We start from the raw sequence: 24,492 nt of genomic DNA, 5'->3' as shown, positions 1-24,492 counted from the left end.
ACTGTTTACTCCCCAAAGCAGAAGAAATGAGCGAGCAGAAGTTAGAAGCAGAAACTATCGTGTGAATTATTTGTTATGCACTTTATGTAGTTGAGGACTAGTTTGAGTTTGCTTCGTGCACTCCTGAACTATTCCTGAAGGGTTTTTGCCTCTATGGTTGGTTTTTAATATACCCTAAAATGGATGTTTTTGAAAAAACAATTTTTTTTATGTACTTCAATTGAAAATACCAGTCATACTGTGGTATGATTGAATTCCATCTCCTTCATATTCACTACAATTGTCACATTGACAACTCTTCAAATTATTTTATCAAGAAGATATTTTAAAAATGGTCATTAAGCTGCGAACACTTGAGCCTGCGGGCACTGCAGAAGTTCTACGTGCTGCTCAACGTGATGAGCTTATGGTGGAACGAATACATCAAGAAACATCAGATCTACTTTTAAAAGCTGCAGGTTTAGAATTATTATTTTTCTTTTGCACAGAAACCTTCCTTATAAACGTAATCCATGCAATTAAATTTATTTGTTTTCAGGAAATCGAGTGTGGATGAAATATCATGGTTCTCTTCCAATTTTGTCAAAAATACTGTATGCTGCAGTTACTACTCTTGCGGACATTCAAACTCTCGGGGAGGAATATACCGGTATAATTCAAATTAACAGTACCCTCAGGCAACTTCCAAGCAAGAAGGTGTGTGAGCAGGATCCTGTGCCCTGATCCTCAAGGATTTCCTTCAAGTAATGTTTTCTTGTTGTTTTTGTGCAGAGGAGACTTTTGGCGCTGCTCTTAGAATGTTTTGGAGGGATAGTCTGCGAGCGATTGATTGCAGCTTTCAAGCGTCAACTCCTCATTCCATCTGACTTGACTGTTGAAGCTCGGGCCTCGCTTCTTGAAGGTCTTGGTGCATTGAAAAGCACACTAGTATTTTTAACTCGTCTACACAAAGGCGTGTTTTATTGGGGAGGTGAATACTTTCAACTCTCAAAACGCCTTGCAGGAATTAGATATGTAAGTATTATTCGACATTGTACCCATCAGTTTAGCAAAGTAAACAAAAATGTTTACAAATTAATAATTGATTTTGTTTGTTTTGTCCTCTCACAGGTACTGGTCAGAAGGTGGTTAAAAGACCATTCAACTCGTCAGGGCTTTCAGCTTTTGAGCACTGTAACGATGTTCCAACTCTTTATATATACCGCTATTTCAAGTTTTAGATGGGCTCAGACAATACCAGCAACCTTTCCAAGGTAATACAATAGCCAAAACTATCAGCTTAGCCAATTTTAAATGGGGTCTAATGTGAATGTTTTTTACATTGCAGACTGAAGAAGTCTTTGGCCGTTTCCAATAGTTCCCTGGAGGAAGATGAACCCAATCAGTCAAGCAGTGGAGCAGGAGCTGCTTATTATCGCTGCTCTCTCTGCTTAGAACCCCGTACGCAAGATACAGCAGCACCTTGTGGACATGTTTTCTGCTGGAGCTGCATTACTGAATGGCTGCAAACTCGTGCTCAGTGTCCTTTATGTAGAGATTTTGTGGAAGTGTCTAGATTAATACCAATCCAAAATATTGCCAGGATTCCAAGGAATTAGTTCTACTGTAAAATGAAACCTTTGAACACTCTTTATAGAATGAGTGTTTATCAATTATTGATGCTCTATGAAAATTTGAAATGTACATAGTTGAGCAGACAAAAGTAAAAGAGAATCTTCTTGTTGATTCACACAAACTTTAATCTCACAGAAATATAAAGACGATGGTACTTAGAAACAAGATGCTTATTACTAAAAATTAATCACAATCAGAGAAAATTATAATGAAACATGAATTAAAATGTATGAAACAAAAAACTCAGTCAACAGAAACAGAATGAATTATGCAACTTTATTGATGGTCTGAGAATAAATTTAATAGGGAAGCTAATCAGCACAACTTTGTGACCTAACGCCAAAAACAACTCAAAGAGATTGGTTAATTAAATACGGATGTGCCTAAAACAATTCCAGCAATTAGAAGACACAAAATTTGAATCAAGTACAAATACTCCACACCTCAGGTGGTGTGTGTAGAGGCTGCTTTCTGATTGTTCAATCCTATGTTGGCTTGTCTCCACTGCTGCCGGCAGCAGCTTCATCTCCTTTAGTAAGCTCATCATATATTTCCTCCTCCTCCCCCTCCTCATCTTTATTTTTATTAGCTTCTGGGACCCAGAGGCCAGAGTCGACACATCGCTTCATGTGGTACACAGCTTCAGACTCAGGCATTTTGGAAATGGTTTCTTGAAGGAGAGGAATGTTTTGGCTTTCAAAGCATTTTTGAAGTTCCTAGAAAAATTAATATAAAAAAAGATTATTAGTAAGAACTAACGTACACTGCAAGGGAAAATTGGTACATTTCAAGAACTTGACTTACAACAGGAAGGCTTTCGAAGACTTCGACTGGATCCAAACCGCCTGGGCCTAGGCGCTCTTTCCTCTCCTCTTCCTCTTGCTCTTTGATAGCCTCCTGGAGTTTCTCATCAGCTCGCTTCCTGATTCTTTCTTTGAAAGCACGAAGTTCATCATCAAATGCAGTCTTGTACTCAGCATCAGCAACTTGAATCCTAAATAGGGTTCAAGGGAACGATCAGTTAAGGTGTGTGAAAGACACAATAGATAATACACATTAAGAAACATTAGGAAATTAAATACCTTGAGAAAAATTGTGCAACACATGCACGAGGGTCAACATCAAGCTGCTTGGCTAGTTCAAGGATGTACTGCATACAGATGCATTGGTGAGCTACGTGTTGCATCAGCTGTTCCTTCCCTTCCATTTGCAAGTTAATGCACCAAATTACAAGGTAATTGGCTGTGTTGTCCCCAACCTTGGACAAGAAGAAACAGACTACATTAACAAAAGATATTCTGAGTATCACAGAAAATTATGAAGAGTGGCACAATGTATGAGACACTCACAAGGTAGCTATGCTCCTGGAGGAAACGCTTTGAATCATCATAGCGCTTGAACATTCCATACTGCTTGAGTTCTTTTTCGTGGTTTTTGACAAATTCCTTCATTTTCTTTTCCCTTTCTTCTTCTGTTAGTTCATCATCCTCTTTCCGTTTAGGAGGAATATTAACGACTGTTTTGTTGAATCCTTCCTTACTGATGGTATCCACATTCCATGGCGTAATCTAAGTAAAAAAAAAAACACGTTAAAGGGTTTAGCAGAGAAAGGATGGGAAACAGAACTGGAAACTTTGAAATACCTTCTCTTTAGATTTCAGTTCATCAGCCTTTTTCTTGATTTCTTTCTCTTCTTCCTCTAAGTCCTTCATAGCTTTCGACAGTTCACTCAGATCTAAGCCTTTTTGTTTAGCATCTTCGAGTTTTTGACGTGCATCTTTCATTTTGCGTTCATGCCTGAAGAAACACAGAAAGTGTCATGAGAAGACCCATAAATAGCGTAGAAAGTCCAGACTATTTAAAGTACATACTCAGCTCTTCTCCTGTCGAATTCTTCTTTCTCTTTTGTCTGTTCCTCCATCCGCTCGATACGAGCTTGGTGTCTCCATCGGAAAAGGGAAGGAGTGTCGATGTTGGGATGAGTTTCATCTTCATCATCTGAAATCTGCAAACAGAAAAGACTTTGTTAGAAATGATGCATGAAATTAAGTGAAACATGACCAGTTTAAATCTTCAGCCGAAGCAGGGCACGGGATTTTAGTCACAAACGAATTCATAAGGGTCAATTGACACATACAAAACAATATTGTCCACCAACTATAAACAAAGCATACAACTATACACCAAACTAACATAAAACGTAACTCTCTTTTAGTTCTATTACCTCAATATCCTTCCATCTACTGTAGTCAACCATTTTATACAACGAAAATTAAGATTGAATGTACTGAAAATGAAGGCTTTGAGACTGTAACGCAACAACCGTATTCCCTGAAAAATCTGACTCAACCTGCAGAAAGATCTAGAAATTTAGGTTAAGGTTTCTGGAAGCCGACTGGGGAGGCAGAGGGCGCTGCTGTCGGAAACTGGTAAAAACATTGCCAACTGCAAAAAAAAACGAAGTCGATGCAAACGTCTGTAAATCAAAAAAAAATGGTGCCAGACCCCACTTGATAAAATTTTCGAAATTTCTTCAGAACTATGTGCGCGTTTGCATGTGCGTTGAATCCCAAATACTCCCACTAGCTAAGTGTAGCTAAGTGCTCAGATGCGGCGGGGCACTTGGCAACAAAGTGTGTACCTCCAGCGCAAAAATTCAAACTGTATCCCGAATAAAGATCAGGTTTTTAAAAAAATCTGAACACTAAATATTACTAACTGTAAGAAAGACATCACAGAATGAATCAAATGTAAAATTCTTGAAGTGAATTCTTGAAATAGCTTGACAGGTCGTCTAGATTCATGTAACTGTTTAAAATTTTATTTTAAATTTCAAGTTACTTTTTTCATTTAATCTTATCAGACAACCTTAACTGTTTCGACATCAGTTTCAAACTCTGCGCCTCAACGCGCTCCCTGCGTCGCTAAAAGCCCGGCCCTCACTTCCCTCACTGTGGCAACAGTGTCTTTGGCCGGGTGCCACGGTTCGACGAGGCTCCAATCGCCCATGTCATTGCATCAACTTTTCATTTCGTGCCCTTTTTTGTGCGAGTGTTCTTGGAAGCGCCAGGAATCATGGGGACTGTGCTGCGCGCAGTTCCTGGAAAAGCCGCCCCCCCCTGCCCTTTACCACGAGGGAGAGAGAGAAGGAGAGACGGAGATAGGGAGAGATGGCGTGGAGAGCCAGAGGGAGATAGAGCGCGTCATGGCGAGCGCCTACACTGTGCCTTGCCAATTACACCCTCAGTTCCAACCCTAATTAATTAATCCCCGCCCTAAATGGCACACTCTCCGCCTTCCATGGAAAACGCGGTGTTGTGCTCTTCGCCGCTCTGCGCTGTGACTCAGAAGCTCCGAGTCCGGGGGAAAATAGGGGGTGGCGGTGATACCCTTCGAACGAAGCATTCCCTGCCTTGCCGATCCAAGTTTATTTGTCCGTCTCTCTGCGTCTCTCTTGCACCAACAGTTTACGCAAGCATTACACGGTACAGCCCGTGTGCGAGAGAGAGAGAGAGAGAGAGAGAGAGAGAGAGAGAGAGAGAGAGAGAGAGAGAGAGAGAGAGAGAGAGAGAGAGAGAGCTGTGGGAGGTTCAGGGGGCAAGGGACAGCAGGGGGTGGTAACGGTGAGGGGAAAGGAGGGAGGGAGGGGTCTTACAGTGTGTGCGGAAAAGCCGGTTTTCCTTCCTTTCCACACAAGCGGGCTCCCTTACCCGAAAAAACAATCTCTGTGTACGTACACATTTTGCGCCACATTTGTTTATTATCAGCCCTGGCCCGTGTATATACTTACCGTTAATAGGGGGATCTGTGGGCGTGCTTTTGCATGTGTGTGGGCGTGCTTTTGTGTGCGCGCGTGTCTGTGTGAGTGTCCTCGCGGGTAGGGGGCGGCTTGGGGGCTGTCCGCACCCCCCTCCGCACTTCGGCCCCGCGGTGGCGTGGAGGGTTGCGGCGCCAGGGTAGTCCAGGGTGGGTGGGGGTTGTTTGGCGGGCTGCGGCGGACTCCAGGCGCACGGGGTGTTGGCGTTGGGCTCAGTCCGGCCGCGACGCTCCACCGGGTCGGGCCAGGCAGCAGCCAGGCAGCCAGCCAGGCAGCCAGCCTGTGGAGCCTTAGCGCCCCGCCGCGCTGCGCCGTGCCACCCAGGCTGCAGCGGCTGCAGACTCCCGGGCCGCTGGTGCTGCTGGTGCACGCTGGAGCACGCTGGAGCCGCGAAGCGTCCCGCGGTCCCCGTCGCCCCCGTCCGCGGGGGGCGGCCGGACGACGGCGACGACGGTGACATGGGAGACGACGAGTACCGCGCAGCCGGCGCCGCGACCGCCAGCGCTGGGGGCGGCGCTGTCGGCGGAGCCGGCGTCCTGCAGCTGGACGCGCGCCCCGCCGCCCAGCCCAGCCTCCCCGGCCTCCCCGGCCGGGACGCCGCCATCCTCGCCTGCGCCCCCAGCACTACCGCCAACGCCCCCGCAGTCGTCTCCGGAGCACCGGGACTCTACTGCTCGGCCTGGCGCGGCCCCGTCGCCGCCATCAGCCTGGCCTCCGACCTAGAGTCCATGGGCAGCAGGTGAGAATGACAAGGTCTTGTTGATGTTGTTGTTGTTGTTATTAGCGTCGCCGACGTTGTTGTCGGAAGGAGGCATGGCGACGGAGCGGAGGGAGGCGCCGCGAAGAACGTCCAGACCAGCGTGCGTTTGGATTTCCCCAGGCGTTCCCTCCGCGTCACCTGTCCTGTCGGATATTGCATTCCCCACCTTGAGGCAAAACTCACCCTGCCTTAGTCGCAGCCAGCGGGAAATGTTCCCATAGACACTCGCTTCTCGAAGTAGTATAAGCCACGTCCCTAAGTTCAGGATTGCGGTTGGTGTTTAGTAAAAATTTTCAGAAAAAGGAGATCGTTGAGCTTTATGCGGTTTCCTGGGTGGCGTCGTTTTGTAACATAACATACCTGAGCGCACGTGCAACTCTATCAGACTGGGCACAGAGCATACATTACCAAGATAGGATGAAAGCCGTTTTTTCGGTGAGGAAAAATGTGCAGACCTCTCTCATTACACGCCTCCGCACGGCGTGGCTCAGCACGGCACGGCGCGCTGTTCTCGTTAACAAAAGCGCGGGATTAGTCGGCGGGGGAAGGGGAGGGAATGTGGAAGGAAGGGGCCAGTGCTGCCACCGGCTGCCAGCGAGTGAAACCAAGCCAAAGCAACCCCTGGCAACTCAACCGGCAGGATCTGTCAAAGCCACGCAACTGCCCTCCTGCACTCGGCAGCTGCGCGGCTCTGTGCGTGCAGCCAAGACTGTGGTAGCCAAGGCTGTGGTAGCCCAAGGCTGTGGTAGCCAAGGCTGTGGTAGCCCAAGGCTGTGGTAGCCAAGGCTGTGGTAGCCCAAGGCTGTGGTAGCCCAAGGCTGTAGCCAAGGCTGCAGCAGTTGTTCCTTGCTGGTTTCCCACTCCGGGCACGGACCGAGAACCACTCGTCATTCCCCTTGTCGAGCCGTGCAAAGTTAGGGATTGCGCGGCTCTGACTCTGTTTTCAACTTGGAGGCGCCAGGGACCCCCGACGGGGTCATCCCCCCCTCCCCACGGAGCCCCGGCCCGCCCCGGCCCGGAGTCCGGAGACATTAGACAAGCGTAATGGCGAATTGGCGCGCAGATTCTGCAAGTTCCTCGAGCAGCTGCCAAGGCTGCCAGGGCTCTGCTCGGAGTTCATCTTGGCTGCGTCTGATCGGGCCATCGGCAAGCCATCGGCAAGCCATCGGCAAGCCATCGGACCATTGGACCGGCCACAACAGCGCTGCGTTTAGGATTCCGAACGCCCACAAGCCTCTTCCACTCCCCCCGCCCCCCTCTCGACGCGAGCCGCCCCGCCTCGCCCCGCCCCGCCCCGCCCCGCCCCGCCCCGCCCCGCCCCGCCCCGCGCCTCGACGCAGACGGGCTGAGCAGTCCGAGAGACTGGAAGCTAATTGGAGCGGCCTGGCCGTGCTGGCCGAGCCGAGAGGCCGAGAACGGAGAAGCGATGCGGAAAGGCTAATTGAAGCGGGACTGGCAACACGCATTTTCGGTCCATTCTGCGACCGATAATTATTTAAATTGGAGAAAGGGAAACTAATGGATCCCTTTTTAGACGGACTTAAGTAGGGCCAATAACGAGTCCCCCCTCCCCTCCCTCGCCACTCCGGGGAGACACCCACGCACGCCGCCTCGGCGGAGCGGGCAGAGCTCCCTGGCCTGCGTCCCTTGACGTCGTCCTGAGCGACAGCGACAGCGACGGCAGCGGCGACAGCCAACACGGGCTCATTCCACTCGAAGGAAAACGAAAAGTCCGCCCCTCCCCCTCCCCGGCCGGGGCAGGGGGCAGCTGGGGCCCGCCCGGCCCGCCCGGCCCGCCCGCCGCGGTTCGAGGCCTCTCAGGCCTCTCAGCAAGTCGTCGGATCAAGTATATTGGCAATCCGCTGTCCCACAGCAGCCTCACGCCCACGCCACGTGAGAGCGGCGGCTCCGGCGGCGAGGCAGTCGACAAAACATCTTGAGCCAATAAGTATTCGCGGTCTTTGTTGCGGAAAAGTTGGCCTGTTTTTTTTTTCCTCTGTGTCCTCGCAAAGCCCTCCCCTCCCCTCCCCTCCCCTTTGGTCTCACCTGTAGCGAGGGCGGGTCGAGGGGCTTTGGAGCGCGCGGAGGGGCATTCCAGCGCCAGTGCTCTCCTCCTGACGTGCTTGAGGTTGGGGTCTGATTCTGACGGTCACTGAATCATCAACCTCATCCCCCTCTTGCCCGGGGCGTTTCCACCCACACTCCTGTCGTCCACCTACGCCTGCTCGCCAACAGAGAGAGCGCCTGGCCTGCTCTCCCTTCGTTCCCCCCCCCCCTCTCTCTCTCTCTCTCTCTCTCTCTCTCTCTCTCTCTCTCTCTCTCCCTCTCTGCCTGGCGCATTCTTCCCGCCGCGAGTGCTGGCTCATAAGAAGGGCCAATATTGCTACTGCCAGCCGACCGGCCGAGCTCGCCGCCGGGCGCGTCTCTGTGGCGCGCGGAACAGGGGAGAGCCTCGTATCAAAGCCGTGCAAAAACAATTTATTTTTAATACACCGATTTTTTAAAAACGCGATGAGGTTTTAACAAAAATCTTGTTTCGAGTCCCCGGAATTTTGAACCGACGGATTTAACCCGAAGTTCACTCAACAGTTTATCGTCGTTGGGGCGTTTGGTCATTGGATGTACGAATTTCGTCACCACCTTTTTTTTTTGGCCTGTCGGAGGCACCTGCCGGAACAGCACAGTTTTTGTTTAAGCATACTTTCTACCTAAATACACCTTTCTCTCGCGCTCTCCGAGGAGAGTGTTTTTCCTGAGCACACTCCTCTTGAGGGTTGCTTTCTTATTTACTCGTAGATTGATTGGGGGTCCTCGCCGACAGTGCCGCTGAAGCACACTTTTCTGTTCTTGAGAAAGACAGATAGACAGGTAGACGGATGCAGACAGACGCGGACAGCGGGGCAGGCGGACAGACAGGTGGATGGGCGGACAGGCAGGCGGACAGGCAGGCGGACAGGCAGGCGGACAGACAGGCGGACAGGCAGGCGGACAGGCAGGCGGACAGGCAGGCGGACAGGCAGACGGACGGGCAGGCGGACAGACAGGTGGACGGGCGGACAGGCAGACGGACAGACAGGCGGACAGGCAGACGGACAGGAGCACGGCAGGACGGACAGGCAGGTGGACAGGCAGACGGACAGGCAGACGGACAGGCAGGCGGACAGGCAGACGGACAGGCAGGCGGACAGGCAGACGGACAGGCAGGCGGACAGGCAGACGGACAGGCAGGCGGACAGGCAGACGGACAGGCAGACGGACAGGCCACGCTGGCCGCGAAGTGCCCCGCAATATGGGGAGCCACTCAGCGGGCTGGAGCGTGGAGCCTTTGCGCGCGGTTTGATGCCCCCCCCCCCTTTCCCCTGCTGGTCGACGGTACAGACAATCCGCGCGGCAAAAGCCCTCCAGCGGCCTGCATGAATCCCCCCAGGGCCTGGGTCTCGGTCGTCACACCTGAAAAGTGACCCGACCCGCGCCTGGTCCGTTTTCTGCGGAGCACCAGATGTCGCTCTCGGCCCTCTGCGCCCTCCCAGTCCCTGCCAGTCCCTACCAGTCCCTACCAGTCCCTTCCAGCAGTCTTTTCCAACCCCTCCAATCCACCTCCGCAGCTGCCGCCGCCGGGCCGGGACGGCCGGGAAGGCTGGGGCCGCCCCCCCCCCTTCCCCCTTTGCTACCCTTCGGCCTTCGGTCGCCATGGGAACCGGACTCTGCCATTGCCATGCAAGCCCTACCTGGCAGTGGAGTCACCGGCCCTCCTCGACCCCGGGACACTGTCGGGACCAGTGTCGCCGACGCAAAGTTGTGCCGAAGGAGTAGCCAACTTGAGCCAGCTAGGCAAATTATCGAGAGCGAGGTCCAGACATAGGCAGGCTGAGGTTTGCCCTTCAGCGCCGACACGTGCGCCGGGGGTATCTTCCCCTACTTTTTGTGGCAACCCTGGAGGGGGCGCCGAGACGGTGGCCGTCGGCGGCTGTGCGCCCCAGCGCCACGGCCCCACGCGCCGCCAATCAGAGACGGTGCCCCATGGCGCCGTGGCCATGCCGTGGCCCTCGTGGGCCTCGCGGCGCATGCCAGCAGGCTGCCAGCAGGCTGCCTCCGAACACGATGCCGTCGCCCTGTCTCTCTCGCACTCCGCGCACTCCGCGGGCACCTGGCCGTGAGAGAGACAGACGCTCGGTCGGCGCAGCGAGTGGCACAGACTCCTGACCGCGCCACGAGGCGTCCTTTTGTCTGCCCCCCTCCCCACCCCCTCAGAGAAGTTGTGGGGACGGGGGGGGGTGTCCTTTTGTTTGTGCGTAAACTGTAGCGTACTCCGCCACGCTGCCAGCCGGTCAGCCAGTCAGCCAGCCAGCCAGCCAGCCAGCCACGTGGAGGGTTGTGGATGCTGCCTGCCCCCGCGCCACGCGCAGCCCGCCCAGCCCACCCAGCCCGCGTAGCCACTCCGGTCGATGCAGTAGTAGCAGGCGTCGTAGTAGAGGAAGGTTAGGCGCTGTTCAGGATGGCAAGTCAGACACGAGCCGCCAACAGACGGACGGACGGACAAACAGACGGAAAGACAGCTGTTGTAGCTACAACAAAAAAGGACGTCAAACTCCCTGAGAGAGTCAGGCTCCGAGCTGAAGCGAGGCGCCCTACCAATTTCGAACCTTCAATAACCTTCTAGGTCGAAGCAATACTGAAGGACCGGAAGGAACGCCGGGGGAGGTGCCAAGAGCGTGCGGTGTGGACCCTGTGCAGTGGGCCCCGCAGACCGATTCCGAGAGTTTTCTTCGTCGCTCTGTCGCTCTCGCACCAGTACGGAACGCCCCATTAGTGCGAGGGAGACAGAGCGACGGTCGGCTGATGGCTGAGTGGAGCGTGGGGCGCCCGACCGACGAGCGTGGTCTGGCCCTTAATGGTAATGGTAACGCCCGACGAGCGGCGGGTAGGCAACGCAGCGACACCGGCGCACGGCGGGCTGGCCTACCCGGCATTCGCAGGCGCTCTGCATCGCTCTGCATCGCTCTGCTCCTCTCCCTGATTCGCTCTGATTGGCTGGGATTGGCTCAGCCTCGCAGCGCTTCCCGTGATGATGCCTGGCCCGCAAGCACGCTGCACGCGCGACGCAATAATGTTGTTCCCGATCGGGGGCAGGGCAGGCAGGGGGTGGCGGAGGGGGGGGGGGTCTCGCCTCGCTGGTCGGAGTCGGGGTCTCGCCGCCTCTTGTGTCTTTCTTTCCCGAGATGAGAGCATACGGTGCGGCGCGAATCGATATCGGCGCTTCTAAATTTCTTCTCACGACGCCAGCACGAACGCGGAGAGAGAGACAAATTAAATGTATTGGCGGGAAAGGAACTTCGCACAGCTGGGCTGTTGGAGTTGAGAGAAGTTGGTGTGTGGGCCGTTTGCTGAGCTGGTGTGAACGCGTTATTATGTAGAGACAGCCGGTGCACGGTGAGCCAAGGAACCAGGTATTGGAGCCAGTGTTTTCACACTTAATTCCTATGGACCTTTCGTCCATGGTCCATATTTGTACAAAGTACAAAAGTTAGGTACCAACTCTTGCATAAATTAGGTACAATTTTATAAATACTGAAGCACAATGTCGAATTATTGTCCCCAATTCACGTACAAAATTGTACATAGCTTGCTTATGTACAAATGTGCCCATAGTTATGGACAGTAAAAGTACATAAACACTTAGCGGGTTTGTGCGTTGGTGCCACGTGTGCGACCGAGTAGCCGGCCCCGGGCACGTGGCCGGGTCGACCTTGGAGCCAGCCTGGAAGCTCCGGCCCGGAGGCGGCTGGGGGTGGCCGGGGGGGGGCGGCCGGGGGCGGCCGGGGGGCGGCCGGGGGCGGCCGGGGCAGTGCGCGTGCGTGGCAGCGTGGCGGCGGAGCGAGGCTGCGTGGATGCGGCCGCTGCCCCGTCTCGCTGCTTCACTCACACGCACAGGCGCCAGTGCTCCAGAAGGAGATGGCACCAGGGAACGAAGCGCCCCCCGGACGCAGTGCGACGCAGTGCCAGAGGGGGGTTGGGAGGCTGGGGCCACCCCGTGCCCACCCCGTGCCCACCCCGTGCCGGAACGTAGTACGCGCGTCCAACTGGGTCAGGGACACCCCCTCCCCCGTCCGGATGCAACCACCATGCGCCCCCGTGGCCCGCCTGGACCCCCCCCCCCCAGCCAGTCGAAATGCGCTGGAAATCAGCTGGCCCGACGCCACGGCTTGTGCTGCACACTGCTGCACACGTCCGGATGGAGCCACGGCGGTCCTAGGCGGGCCGGGGCCAGAGGCGCCACCACCGTCTGGAGCAAAGGGGTGGGGGAGGTGCAGGGGAGGATGCCTTGCGTCCTGGCACTTGGGCTGCATCCATATAGATCTCTTCACGGCCCCAAAAGACTGGGAAATGAGGGGGGAATTGTGTGGACAGCCACAAACGACACAGACCCGCAGAAAAGTCATTTGGAGAAACGGAAACGCAGTTGTACGCGCAAGCGTTATCCAAGCATACAACTACGCTTCAAGACTTTACGCTTACAGTCATGCCGAGAGAAGAAATTCCCCCATGTATTTTGGTTGTCGGGCTGTAGTTTTTGGGAGAGGATCTAAACGGAGAACTACGTTTCAGCCAAACCGCGAAACTAGCCTCTTGCCCCTTCCCCTGCCTTTCCCCTGCCCCTCCCCCACCCCAAAGTGTGTAGAAAGAAATTTCTCATATTGAGTGGCGCACGTAAACAAAGAACTATGGCGGCTAGTGTTTAAAGTTTGCTAGACCGGCAACTCATTTTTTATTGTGTTTGTTTTATTTTTTTATCTCATTCTTCCTCATTTTTTATTATTTTTTTAGGCCTCTCTACTGAGGCGACGTCATTTGAAAAATCAACTCATAACGGTAGTGTGTACATTTTGATTTGTTTACATTTTTGATAGGTTATGTCTTTAGTTTCAATGGTTTTAACTGTGAAGCATTACTCAGCTATGACGTTATTTTCTTAAATATTTCAATTTAACAAAATAACATGTCTTAGATTCGGTTTTAAAATAGTTCTTTCTACTATTATTGTGGTACGTCTTTTCTTGTGTTGCTTACCTTGTTTGTTATTTTGTTCTTTTCAGTCGATATAATGTTGCCCATTTGGCTGTGCGAGATTCCGTGGAACTAGTCGGTGATTCTGTCAACCTGAAAATGAAGTGGTAAGTGTCAAACCGAAAAATCCTGTCTGTTGCGGTAACTACTTTGCCACTGACGCTGACACCTGTTGATTTCTAGGTATGCGAAGGTTTTGGTCAAACATCCCTTTGCAGTGTTGGCTGTTGTTGCTGTTTTTTCAGGAATATGTTTCATAGTTCCATTTAGCACTGAAAAGATACCATCATTTACTGATCCAACTCTGGTAAGTTACCTGTGTCTTAGTTTGAAACATCTCATAACATTAAGGTTTCATAAACTCTAACTATTTTGAAACCTTCCAGGGATTTGAAACTAGAGGTACCCCAATTTCTGAGAGAATAACAGCATGGAAAAACATTGAAGAAGCCACCAGGCCATCTGGTTCATTGACATCAAACCCAAGTGAACTATCGCTGACATCCAGTATTGACTTGAATCCAGATAATGCAACGGAAGAAGCATCTACGTCATATCCCCAAGAATCTTCAACTTCTCGAAGAAAGGTTAGCCATCTGAGGCAGTTTAACTTCCATTCAGCAGGCTGGAGTAAAAACCTTTCTTCTCCTTTTTCAGGGTCCAAAACAGAAAAAGAAGAAAAAGATTGATACTTATGTGACTCCTCCTGCTTTTGTGGTACCATCTGACACCTATGATCGGGAACAGCACTCAAACTGGACTTTTGGTGTGAACGTGTCTGAGGTAAATTTTCCATTTTTTGTGTATTTTTAAATTTTTAATAAAATTTGATTGAACCTGGACTTGTTCCTATTAAGGCTCAACCTGATTATGGCAATGCATCTGAGCCATGGAAAACTTTGAGAGATGAGCTGAGTGAAAAAAAACTGTCTTCAGGTCATGATCATGACCATTTCTCAAGAGATGGATTTTTCTGTGGTGCCCCTAGTAAGTTTCTGTTGTGAAATGAAGTGAACTATTGAATGCTTCTGCAGGAAGATAGAAATTGTACTTTGTACTTTATTTATAGGCCCCGAATACTCACACATGGTTTTGTCTACAACTGATGGATCAGATTTACTGTCTCTTGCTGCTCTACATTCAGCTTGCCGATTAGATCATGTACTTCGAGAAACACCACATTTTCCTTCAAACTGTCAGACTTCTACAGCCAATTCCTGTTGTCGCTCTTGGACTTTACACAACTATGTAGCTGTTCTACATGGTCACTCTGACTGTCTTCAAATAAAGGTATACATCTTCAATGCTATTTGTGATATAAAAAGCCTTACTTTACCGGTATTTCAAAAATATGTGTTACTTTTCAGGAACATGATGTAGAGAAGACAAGGGAATTACTCATAGACTGTGCCCAGTATTATCATGATCTGAAACTACCTGAAGACTGTCAAGAAGACAAGTTCAATGCAGCTGCAGGTTGTTTAGTTGTACCTCCACATTGCACCAAGAATAATGCTGTATACAATATTATGCATTATCTTGTTGATGTTGATTTCCTTCCTCCCAAGGTAAGTCTAGACTTTCTTTTAAATCTTATTTTTATTATTAACAATTCAAAGCTATTAATTGTTACAATAATTTGCTTTGAATGTTGCAGAACATCAGCCAAGTTTTTGTCAAACATTCCATGATTTTCCTTCCAATGGCTCGCTCTTCTGCCATGATGCCATACTATAGGGCTATGTACTCAAAAGCACTAAGATTTGGAAATGTAGAAGTGTCCGCAATGGATCTTGGTAAGGGAGACACAAAATTCATATTAGAAATAAAATTACTTATTATTCGATTTTTTTTTATTGCAATAACTTTCTCAATTACATTATAATTATTGATTATCTTATCTTGTATACCATTTTCCTTCTACTGTAACTGTAACTATGTTTTTTCCTCTGTTCTATTTTTCTAATAGGCCTCAAGACTATACTATTTGATGAGAGCCTTGTGTGGGATACATGGCTCATTTCGCTAGGAGCTCTTTGTGTCTTCTTTTGTATGTGGCTGTACACTGGGTCGTTCCTTGTCACATTTATGGCCATAATTGCTATTGGTCTTTCCCTTGGGATTTCATACTTCTGTTACACCAATGTCTTTGGGTTGCACTTTTTTCCCTTCATGAACCTCCTTGCATGTGTTGTAGCAGTTGGTGAGTAAATCATACAATTTATTTAATTTTGAAATTGGACAAAAAATATTGACAGGAGGCTAAATAGTAATTAAAACACAATACTATCAGTTGTCTTATGTTTCCAGGAATTGGAGCTGATGATGCATTCATTTTTTGTAAAATGTGGACATGCATTAAAACTGAAAAAGCAAGTGCATCACTACAACAAATTCTTCAAGAAACCATGAACCATGCTCTTTTGTCAATGTTCATTACTTCCTTCACAACTGCTGTAGCATTTTTATCCTCATTTGTCAGTGCAATAACAGCAATTCGCTGTTTTAGGTGAGTTGTAACTCGATTTTTTTCAATGCATTTAACAAAAGGTAGCTGTAAATTGGTTCTTCATTTCTGTGTTTGACTTTTGCAGCATATTTGCTGGTATGGCAGTGATTGCCAACCTCCTCCTGATGGTGACGTGGCTGCCAGCATGTGTTATCATTTCGGAGCAGTCAATTTTTCCAAATTTTACTTGGCCTCCTCTGAGATACCTCCTGCAACACCTTGTTTCACTCCTGCAGCGCATCAGCAGCAGTTTTGAGCGTATCAGAAGCAGTTTTGATCGGGGTCTTGTTTTTTTAGTGGTAATGCACTCTCTCTTACATCTGGTGCTTTCCATACAGAGGACCCGCAAATACTGTAACTCCAAAATGTTTATATTCTTTTTAGGTGAGGTGCCCCATTCTGTGGGTTGTGGTTCTGGGAAGTATAGCTATTGGAAGCTGTATCTGTGTGCTCTACTACCCTGGTCTTCAACTACCCAAATCGCCTGACTTTCAGCTGTTCAGTAGCTCTCACCCATTTGAGCAATATGATGCTGTTTTCAGAGAGAAATTTTGGTTCGAAAGGCTAGAAAAGGTGGCTTTTTAAGTTTTTAAAATTTTCAGTACCTCTTCTGATTGTTTTTCCTTTTTTGTGTTTGTTGTTAAAATATGTTTCTGTCTCATTTACTTACAGCATTCAATGGCTAATATCAAACTACCTCTGAGATTTGTTTGGGGAGTGAAACCAATTGATTCAGGGAACTACTATGATCCATATTCCAAAGGAAAACTTCAATTTGACAACACTTTTGATATGGCAGATGCTGATTCTCAACTTTGGTTGAAACAATTTTGTGGCAAAGTTAGGAAACAGGCCTTTTACCAATCTACCACTGGACCTTTGCTACCGAACTGTTTCATTGAAAGTCTGGTAAGTTACAATGGTACAACTCTAGGAAGTACAAAAGCAGCTTTAATTTACATGTTTTAATATTAACTTTTAAAACTCAGGAAACATGGATGACTCGACGCTGCAAAGACCCTGTGGACAATATTGATCGTAGTCCATGCTGTGAGATTTTGTCTTTACCTTATAAGCGGTCTGTTTTTAAAAAGTGTACCATCCAAGCAATGGCCAGTCTGTATCGCACACCTCAGAACTTGTTTGAACCTGGTTTAGCTGGTCCAAAGTTCTCAAAGAATTTAACACACCCTAAAATTCGAGTTGTTATTGTGGAATATGATAGCAAATATTCTTACTTGGAGTCATTTGAACAAATGAATGATTTCTATGAGGAGGTTTGTTTCTTTCTGATTCTTTTGGTATTTAAAACTTTGCCTTTTTAAAAAATCTAACTTTTTACTTTTCTGTTTCTTTTCTGTTTAAATTTTTAGGTGGAAAACTGGATGCAGGAAGAGTTGAAGAGTGCCCCTCCTGGAATGCGTAATGGATGGTTTGTAACTGACCTACATTTTTATGATCTTCAGAAAACTATTTCTGATAGCACTGTCTCTGCCCTGTTAATATCAATGGCAATGTCTCTTTTTGTCTTGTTTGCTGTCACTTTGGACACCCTGGTATCATTATTTGCTGTTCTATCTGTAACAAGTACCATTTTTGTGACAATGGCCATTCTCTTGTTGTGTGGCTGGGAACTGAATGTTTTAGAATCAGTTGCAATCAGTACATCTATTGGCCTTGCAGTAGATTTTAGCCTACACTACAGTGTCAGTTATAGATTGGCCCCCAACAATGCCAGCCGAGAAGAAGCTGTGAAATGTGCCCTGCATAGAATGGGTGGGCCTACCGCAATGGGTGCTTTGACCACGGGAATCGCCGGCGTGTTCATGCTGCCGTCGTCAGTGTTGGCTTACATTCAAATTGGAATGTTCCTTGTCATTATAATGTGCGTAAGTTGGACTTATTCAACATTTTTCCTCATGCCACTTCTTTGCATTATTGGTCCTAGGCATGGATTTGGTCAGTTCTCATATGATAGTTTTCTTTGTTGCCTATGCAAAAGGAGAGGTCTTAGCCAAACTCCAAGTGGTGTGAACAGGTCAAACAAATCTATGTATGGCAATGTTTTGTCTGAATCAACGTTATCAGCTTCAAGCACGACCTATCCGTTGCATACAAGTGGGAGTGAAGGCCATGAACTTGATGCATTTACACATTCTGCCAGAAGACCCTCACAGCCAAGAGGAAGATCAGGAAGCCTTTATACTGCTCGGCCATCTAACAGGGCAACATCGGATCAATCCCCATCAGCTACCAGTGCATGCACAGTGATTCTGTGTGATGATGTTGACCTTAGTAGACAGCATATGTAACAAGACATAGTGTTGTTAAGGTTTTACCAGACTCTTGATGTACATATAACAACAACAATAATTTTAGGTCTAAAGCTAAAATTTGTACCTGTTGGTTTCCCTATATGAGTTTTATTTACATTGAGAAGGACTCCTGAGTGAAGTGCAAAGATTATCACATAAATATTTATGTTTAAAGGAGTGTTGATCTCATTGTATTCTCTGTGATTGTGATTTATTATTATTATTTCAACCTTCAATTGCTAATCAGTATGTATTTACCCTATGTCATGTTAAAATTGTTGTTTTATGAGCTAAAGCAAGTTGTATTTTGTCTCAAGATTGTCAGTAGGAGTTCCTTTCTGACATGTTTGTTCTTTGACATTGCTGATGCCTTTTCCAAGTTTATGATGAAACTTCATGGTTTTGCATGCTCAATTGCTCTGCTTGTTTTAGGGGAAGTGTTGGTTGTATCATAGTCTATTTGTGGCTTGCCTTTACGTTTGGCAGACAGTGTCTCAGTTGTCCTGAATGATAGGAGTTGAATGATAGGAACATATCTTAAGCATGATATATGGCTTCATACCGTATATGTTTTATATGTAGTGTCTAGAAGCAAGAATGAAGTTAGCTCAGTTGCTGGTCAACTGTTTGTGAATGGTTTTAGTTCTTCAATCTGTGAAAAATATGTAAGAAGTTAATAATTTAGAAGAATAGTGAAGTGATCTTGATGAGAGCTTTTTTAAATTTTACATTTCCTCCTCAAAATCAACTATTTCTTTATTGATATTTTCTTCAGACAACCTAACAATTAATTCTATGGTCTGTATGTTGACTGTATGTTGAGGTCCTTTTGACTTCCAATTTGATTTTGTGATTTGGGTAAAGGTGCCAAAAGAAGAATTGAAAAGAGTTTTATATTCAAAAGTAACTGTACAGGAATGATGTTCTATTTTCAAATGCATTCTAGATAAGGCGCAGGTTCTTAATTATTGTTTACTAATTTTGAAGTTGATTGAGGAGGAAATTTTATGTTGGCGAGCACCCTTTTTATTGATGTATAGAGGCGCTCAGGACAAAACTCTTTTATTTGGATAACATAAACAGATTCTATTTAATGTTGGTCTTAACCTTGTGGGATATTCCATAGTGTTTTAAAATGTCAATGTTATTTTGACTAAGGGTTAATATAAAGCCACTTTTTTATTTTCAAAGTTTATAGTTGGTGTTTGCATTACTACCTTGTGGATGGTTAATGCTACCACTTTTCATTGAATGTGACACGCATGGCTAATATCGTGAAGAACTACTGAGAGTAGTGTCATGATCATTACCTTCTGCAATAGTTGATTTAAATAGCTATCTTGAATTGCAACTGTGAAACATTGCAATTCTAGGCAAATTGTTAGAGGAATGTTTCCTCTTTCATTGGTGTCATTTTTTTAAAAGCCATTATGACTATTACGCTTGCTGTTATCTTGCCTTAAGAATTAGTGGCAAGATAACTGATTGTTAAGGGTAGAAATGTATGTTGTCATTGAGTGAGGCTTAAGTTATATTTTTTAATCAAAAGTGAGAAATATTTTTCATATTTATAAGTTTTAAGTGAATCAATCAGTGTCCATAAGACAATAATACCTTTGTTTTTATTTTTAAAAACTTTTCTCTAATTGTACTTTTAAGTGTATTTGAGGTTTGAAGAGACATTATTTTCTGTGATGTTTTTGGTGACTGTTTTGGTTTTAGCATTGTATGTTGATCCTCTGATGGATCACAGCTTGTAGAATCACCTTCTGGTGAAAACTTTATTTTTGAGATTGGATAGAAAATACTTAAGACTTCTAAATTATTCATGAGGCTTCTTGTTCATGTTTTGCATTTCTCTTGAGCTATGACAAGATGCTGTCTGAGACAGACAGCCGTCGTGAACGTCCCGACATGATATGCGAGCATTTTACATTAAATAGAAACTGAAAATTGTATGTTTAAAAACACCTTGTAGCGAAAAAATGTGTTCTTTTTGATGCGGTCTCTATAGCTGCAAACCATAGAGAAACAATTTTCGGGGTGGTTTATAAATCATGCACATGAGTTTTGTTCCTCTCTTATGTTGCTTGTGTGTCTTTGAATCTATCCTGAATTTGCTCTCAGCAGTTTTCTGTAGCAGCTGCTCTTAGGTGTCGTGCAATTTTTCTGAAGGTTCTGCCCTTGAATTGGGTCTTAAATCTTAAAAGTAATAATGCCTTCCCATTATTATTTGGAATCATTGAAAAGTCCATTATAGTAACTATATGTATTTGAAAACATAGTGAAACTCATTTGAATTGAAATTTGAAGGCTTGTCATTTATTAGTTCATAGAAGCTCATTCATCAATCTAGTTTTATAAATCTAAAAAGAATCAGTGTAGTGAACTATATAGATGTAGAAGCAAGAACCATGAGCATATAGCATTAATATGTGTGGATTGATATTTTTTTATGGAACTTATGAAGCATCATCTGTGTTAAATATTCTCTAAGAGAAGCTTGCAATTTAATATAAGTGTCTGTAGTTGATAGATGATACTTGTACAAACTGCATAGGATCTCCGTTTATACCAGGTAAATATTAACATTGCAATTTACCTGCTCTTGTGATATCAAGCGAAGGCATAATCAAGTTCTATTTGTGCGCTCATTTGTCTTTAATGTTTGTTTCCGTAACCTTCTCAACATTCTCGTATACACTCAGTTTTAGCACCCAGTGTATCAAATCTTTGTTAGATTCTTGGATTAGGACTGTGAGCCATACTGTATTTACTGTTGGTTTGTACTCCACATAATCTGGCTTTAGTGCAAATCTCATGTAAGGATATTGAATTGGGCCTGAAAGGACAAAATGAAGGCATGTATTTCTCCATGCCACTCACATTATAGTCTGGTCCTCGTAAATGAAACACTTTAGAAACTATTGCCATTTTGTGAGAACTGATTTTTTTTGTTATTACTTTTATTAGTATTGTTGTTGTGTGTATACTATAATCGTAACCATGTAAGACTTCTAATTAAGAATGGTATGTGAGATTTGAAACTGTTCTCCAGATAAATGCGCTCAGGCACTGGAGCTGAGGAGGGGAATGTCAGTCAGTTCTTTTTTTTTGTATGGCCCAATCAACTGTCAATCCCAGCTCTTGCCTCTGTATTTTTCTTTCCCAAATAAGTTAGAAAGCTTAATTGTGTTTTCTTCGCAGCATTTGTGTCTTTGCAGACAACAAACAACTTTTTCTTATATTTGTAACTGTGTACCTTTATCTTATAAAATGTTCCCAGACTGACCTTACGACAGCTCAATTCTTGCAAGTGCTCCTTTACGATGTCATTTTAAGAAATTTAACTCTAAATTTGAACAGAACGCACAAGATAGGGGTGAATGGTGTCATATCCGAGGAATTGATTACTTTGTAATGATCTGGTTAGTTTAAGGTTTGAATTACAAGCTGGAATAAGAATTGGTTCTGTCATCCCTCTAAGACCTTAAAACTTATTGCCTCACCCATTATTTTGAATTGCCAATGTTGGCAAGGATTTCTTTTCCCAAAGAAAAGGGGATTTACCTTGTTCATGTGTGTGTATTCAAAGCTAAAAATTTGTATCCTACATATATACATATATCTATATGATTGTGGATTAATTGTGTTATTGTTGCTACTCAATGGAAGATGTGTGTTTAACTATCAGACACTAGAACTGTCAATTCTCTTGTTTCCTGTTAATTTCTCTTTGTAACAAATAGGAGTGATGAATGAAATGCTTCATCAGTTCCTGTTAAAACCCCTTACTCACAAAATACTTACTACTTGCAAGTGCTTGGAGTGCTCATTGTGGAAATAAAGGTATTTTGTACATAAAGCATCTATTTTTAGAAACAACCTTCTGTGAAATTACACCAAACTTTCAGAGAAACTGATGAGAAAGCAGGTGAACTGAGAACTAACATGAGTTTGCCATCAGGGCAGCAGATAGTTTTCTACTTCTTTGCTGATAACTTGTAGTGAACTTCAGGCAGCTGACGAAGTTTGTCTGCTGCTTGCTCTGCAGTGAGGTCTCTCTGACACTGTGCCAGCATTTCGTAGCTGGATGAAAGAAAAATTTACAAGCTTAATTATATAGAAATATATAGACCTGAATAGTTTTGACTATGGGTGGTCAAGACACTTACCCCACCATGAACTTCTTAATTGTCGCTGACCGAAGAAGAGGAGGATAGTAAATTCCATGGAAAACCCAATGCTTCAAATCTTCTTTTAAAAACTTCCCTGTGGGTGCACCTGCAACACAAAGAAAATGAAAAAATTACACAATCAGCTGAAAGAATATTCAGTAGTTGACAGTTAGAAAAATAAAACGTACCATGCCAGCCCATTGAATAAGGAAAGCTGGTGTGAAAGAGGTTGTCATATTTTGTGGTTACACGTTTCATGATGTCAGCTAGTGAATCACGCTGGGGTGGAGTAAGGTCTGTAAACCGTTGCACATGCATTTTGGGAAGAACCATAGTTTCAAAAGGCCAAACAGCCCAGTAAGGCACAACTACAATCCAATGTTCATTTTCAAGGACAAGCCTTTCCTGATGGAAAATATATGTGTTAGACATGTTCAAAGGCAATTATATAAACACAACACCCAAACCAACCTTTTTAGCGCATTCCTTCTTCACATAATCCATCAGCATTGGACGTCCATGCTTCAAATAATATGCCAGTTGATTTTCATCTTTTACCCGTGGTTCATTTGGTACATAGGACGATGCCCAGATTTGACAGTGTGGGTGGGGATTTGAACATCCCATAACAGCTCCTTTATTTTCAAAAATTTGAACCCACTCAAATTTTTGTCCTAACTCCTCTTGCTGTTCAATCCACCTGTTTAAGTGGTTCGAAAGAAAAACTAAGCCAAAATAAAATAAATTCATGTTCTGTAGCTTGATACTGACCTGTCAATGACAGCTCGTATTTCACTTGGAGACATCAGAGGAACGGTTACATTAGATTTGGGGTGGAAGCACATGACACGGCATGTTCCGTTTGCTCTTTTCATTTGGAAAAGAGAATCCTCTGGGTCTGTTTTGGGAGCAGGAACATCTTCCAAGAGAGCAGGGAAATCGTTTGTGAACACAAAGGTTGATTCGTAAACAGGGTTAATCTGAAATATTAAAATGATATCTGATTTTATCTAAAAACATGAAAGAAGAAACAAAAAGTGGAAACAGAAAATATTCATACTTCTCCATTAGCTCTCGTAACACCAGGACAGAGAGGATTTTTAGGATCAAATTCGGGCACTTCCTCCTCTGTAGTCTTCTCCACCTGTCCGCTCCATGGACGCTTCATACGATGAGGTGAAACCAGTACCCATTCTGCTTTCAGGGGATTCCATCTTATATGCTGGTGATCTGGAACAGTTAAACAGAATGATATTAGGTACCTTATACCTGACAGGATCTAATCCCTTCACTGACGGTGAGGGAAAATGAAAACGGAGGGAATAACAAGAGTTATTATCCTTCTATACCTGTAGGATCAAAAGAAGCCATCTCGTCCTATGGGCGTCCTTGACGCCGACTGATGTTATTCTCTGAAAGATGCCCCGCAATTATTTTCAAACTGATAAGGCTCATTGATAGCACACAGCCTCTCTTTACTCGTTATTATTTTATTTTTTTCGCAACTTGTTGAACCGAACCGCAATGTGGACCGGCGGTCGGGGCCCAGCTTTTATGCAAAAGTCAGGCAGCGACCACAGTGTTTGGCAGTAGGGGGTAGTAGTTGGGCACTTTTGACTCACCACCATGGGTGCTACTAATCACTCCCAAGTGTCATCTTATTTGCTCACGTTGGTAGCAGGAGACCACCGTATCAGTACCCCCACTCAGACTTGCCCTTCCCTCTCTCGCCCCCCCCCCTTCCTTTACTCTCCCCTTCCCCTCTGCCGCAATCCGCCATGAGCTTCACATTGCTATTGCCATTAACTTTCGAAGCTGCGTAGCAGTAGCAGAACAAGCGGGATTACTTATTGCAAACACGAACAGGAATATCCAAATAAAAACGAATCGCATAACGAAGAATCAACGAATGATATTTGCCCTACTGTTAGTAAAGAAAGAATGAAAGCTCATACTGTAACTCTTGAGCAGTAGAAAAAGAAACTAAAAAAAATGAGCTGCTGCATGTTGGCGTTACTGGAGGGAATTCACCATCGTCGATTTCGCCGGCCGATCCAATGCAATTACGGATTGAAAAATGTTGTCCCAGTTTGATTAGACGCAGGTTTTTTGAGTGTGTGTGTTATTTTGGTCTGTCTGCCGCCCAAGGTCAGCGGCAGAAGGAAGAAGGAAGCCACAGGAGGGGGAATCCGGAAAGAGGTCTGTCCAGTTAAGACTCAGCATAGGAGGCGAGT

At 46.0% G+C, this 24,492-nt stretch overlaps 4 protein-coding genes across 6 annotated transcripts; 2 read left to right on the top strand and 2 right to left on the bottom strand.

Annotated features, from left to right (window-relative positions):
- Window positions 1-26: 26 nt before the first annotated feature.
- On the top strand, window positions 27-1,876 carry LOC117652431 (peroxisome biogenesis factor 10). The gene is made up of 5 exons (XM_034397328.1): window positions 27-458; window positions 539-696; window positions 772-1,014; window positions 1,111-1,253; window positions 1,328-1,876. The coding sequence occupies exons 1-5, from the start codon at window positions 332-334 to the stop codon at window positions 1,596-1,598; spliced, it is 942 nt and encodes a 313-aa protein (XP_034253219.1). The 5' UTR covers window positions 27-331; the 3' UTR covers window positions 1,599-1,876.
- On the bottom strand, window positions 1,722-4,022 carry LOC117652429 (hsp90 co-chaperone Cdc37). Its single transcript, XM_034397326.1, has 7 exons — window positions 3,839-4,022; window positions 3,486-3,619; window positions 3,258-3,411; window positions 2,964-3,182; window positions 2,697-2,872; window positions 2,419-2,608; window positions 1,722-2,330 (listed from the first exon to the last, which is right to left on the bottom strand). Exons 1-7 carry the CDS (start codon window positions 3,869-3,871, stop codon window positions 2,100-2,102), a joined length of 1,137 nt encoding a protein of 378 aa, XP_034253217.1. The 5' UTR covers window positions 3,872-4,022; the 3' UTR covers window positions 1,722-2,099.
- Window positions 4,023-6,058: 2,036 nt separating this feature from the next.
- LOC117652267 (protein dispatched) lies at window positions 6,059-21,945 on the top strand. Of its 3 annotated transcripts, none has more exons than XM_034397038.1 (16): window positions 6,059-6,170; window positions 13,286-13,363; window positions 13,440-13,563; window positions 13,643-13,843; window positions 13,914-14,039; window positions 14,114-14,243; window positions 14,326-14,546; window positions 14,624-14,824; window positions 14,914-15,052; window positions 15,226-15,459; window positions 15,567-15,765; window positions 15,851-16,064; window positions 16,150-16,338; window positions 16,438-16,674; window positions 16,755-17,042; window positions 17,139-21,945. In XM_034397038.1, exons 1-16 carry the CDS (start codon window positions 6,160-6,162, stop codon window positions 18,075-18,077), a joined length of 3,531 nt encoding a protein of 1,176 aa, XP_034252929.1. In that variant the 5' UTR covers window positions 6,059-6,159; the 3' UTR covers window positions 18,078-21,945. The 3 variants fall into 3 exon arrangements, with proteins under 3 accessions (XP_034252929.1, XP_034252930.1, XP_034252931.1); XM_034397039.1 differs by lacking the exon at window positions 6,059-6,170 and adding an exon at window positions 12,901-13,061; XM_034397040.1 differs by lacking the exon at window positions 6,059-6,170 and adding an exon at window positions 12,901-13,064.
- On the bottom strand, window positions 21,933-23,914 carry LOC117652268 (galactose-1-phosphate uridylyltransferase). Its single transcript, XM_034397041.1, has 7 exons — window positions 23,608-23,914; window positions 23,319-23,488; window positions 23,030-23,238; window positions 22,730-22,958; window positions 22,447-22,663; window positions 22,256-22,364; window positions 21,933-22,169 (listed from the first exon to the last, which is right to left on the bottom strand). Exons 1-7 carry the CDS (start codon window positions 23,627-23,629, stop codon window positions 22,064-22,066), a joined length of 1,062 nt encoding a protein of 353 aa, XP_034252932.1. The 5' UTR covers window positions 23,630-23,914; the 3' UTR covers window positions 21,933-22,063.
- Window positions 23,915-24,492: the final 578 nt, after the last annotated feature.

The sequence above is a fragment of the Thrips palmi genome, unplaced genomic scaffold (genome assembly GCF_012932325.1).
Source record: "Thrips palmi isolate BJ-2018 unplaced genomic scaffold, TpBJ-2018v1 HiC_scaffold_7, whole genome shotgun sequence".
In the NCBI taxonomy this organism is placed as follows: domain Eukaryota; kingdom Metazoa; phylum Arthropoda; class Insecta; order Thysanoptera; family Thripidae; genus Thrips; species Thrips palmi.
Note: the sequence above shows the minus strand (reverse complement) of the source record. Positions and strands in the feature narration are given on the sequence as shown.

Bases quoted from the DNA above. Each gene is read 5' to 3' on its own strand.
- LOC117652431 (XM_034397328.1), top strand. From the start codon at position 332: ATGGTCATTAAGCTGCGAACACTTGAGCCTGCGGGCACTGCAGAAGTT. The intron at 1,015-1,110 runs GTAAGTATTATT...GTCCTCTCACAG, and splicing joins GCCTTGCAGGAATTAGATAT to GTACTGGTCAGAAGGTGGTT. The intron at 1,254-1,327 runs GTAATACAATAG...TTTACATTGCAG, and splicing joins ATACCAGCAACCTTTCCAAG to ACTGAAGAAGTCTTTGGCCG.
- LOC117652429 (XM_034397326.1), bottom strand. From the start codon at position 3,871: ATGGTTGACTACAGTAGATGGAAGGATATTGAG. The intron at 3,620-3,838 runs GTAATAGAACTA...TTCTGTTTGCAG, and splicing joins GTAGATGGAAGGATATTGAG to ATTTCAGATGATGAAGATGA. The intron at 2,873-2,963 runs GTGAGTGTCTCA...TTCTTGTCCAAG, and splicing joins TCCAGGAGCATAGCTACCTT to GTTGGGGACAACACAGCCAA.
- LOC117652267 (XM_034397038.1), top strand. The intron at 14,040-14,113 runs GTAAATTTTCCA...GTTCCTATTAAG, and splicing joins TTGGTGTGAACGTGTCTGAG to GCTCAACCTGATTATGGCAA. The intron at 14,825-14,913 runs GTAAGTCTAGAC...TGAATGTTGCAG, and splicing joins TTGATTTCCTTCCTCCCAAG to AACATCAGCCAAGTTTTTGT.
- LOC117652268 (XM_034397041.1), bottom strand. From the start codon at position 23,629: ATGGCTTCTTTTGATCCTACAG. The intron at 22,365-22,446 runs GTACGTTTTATT...TTTGTGTTGCAG, and splicing joins TTATTCAATGGGCTGGCATG to GTGCACCCACAGGGAAGTTT. The intron at 22,170-22,255 runs GTAAGTGTCTTG...TCTTTCATCCAG, and splicing joins ATTAAGAAGTTCATGGTGGG to CTACGAAATGCTGGCACAGT.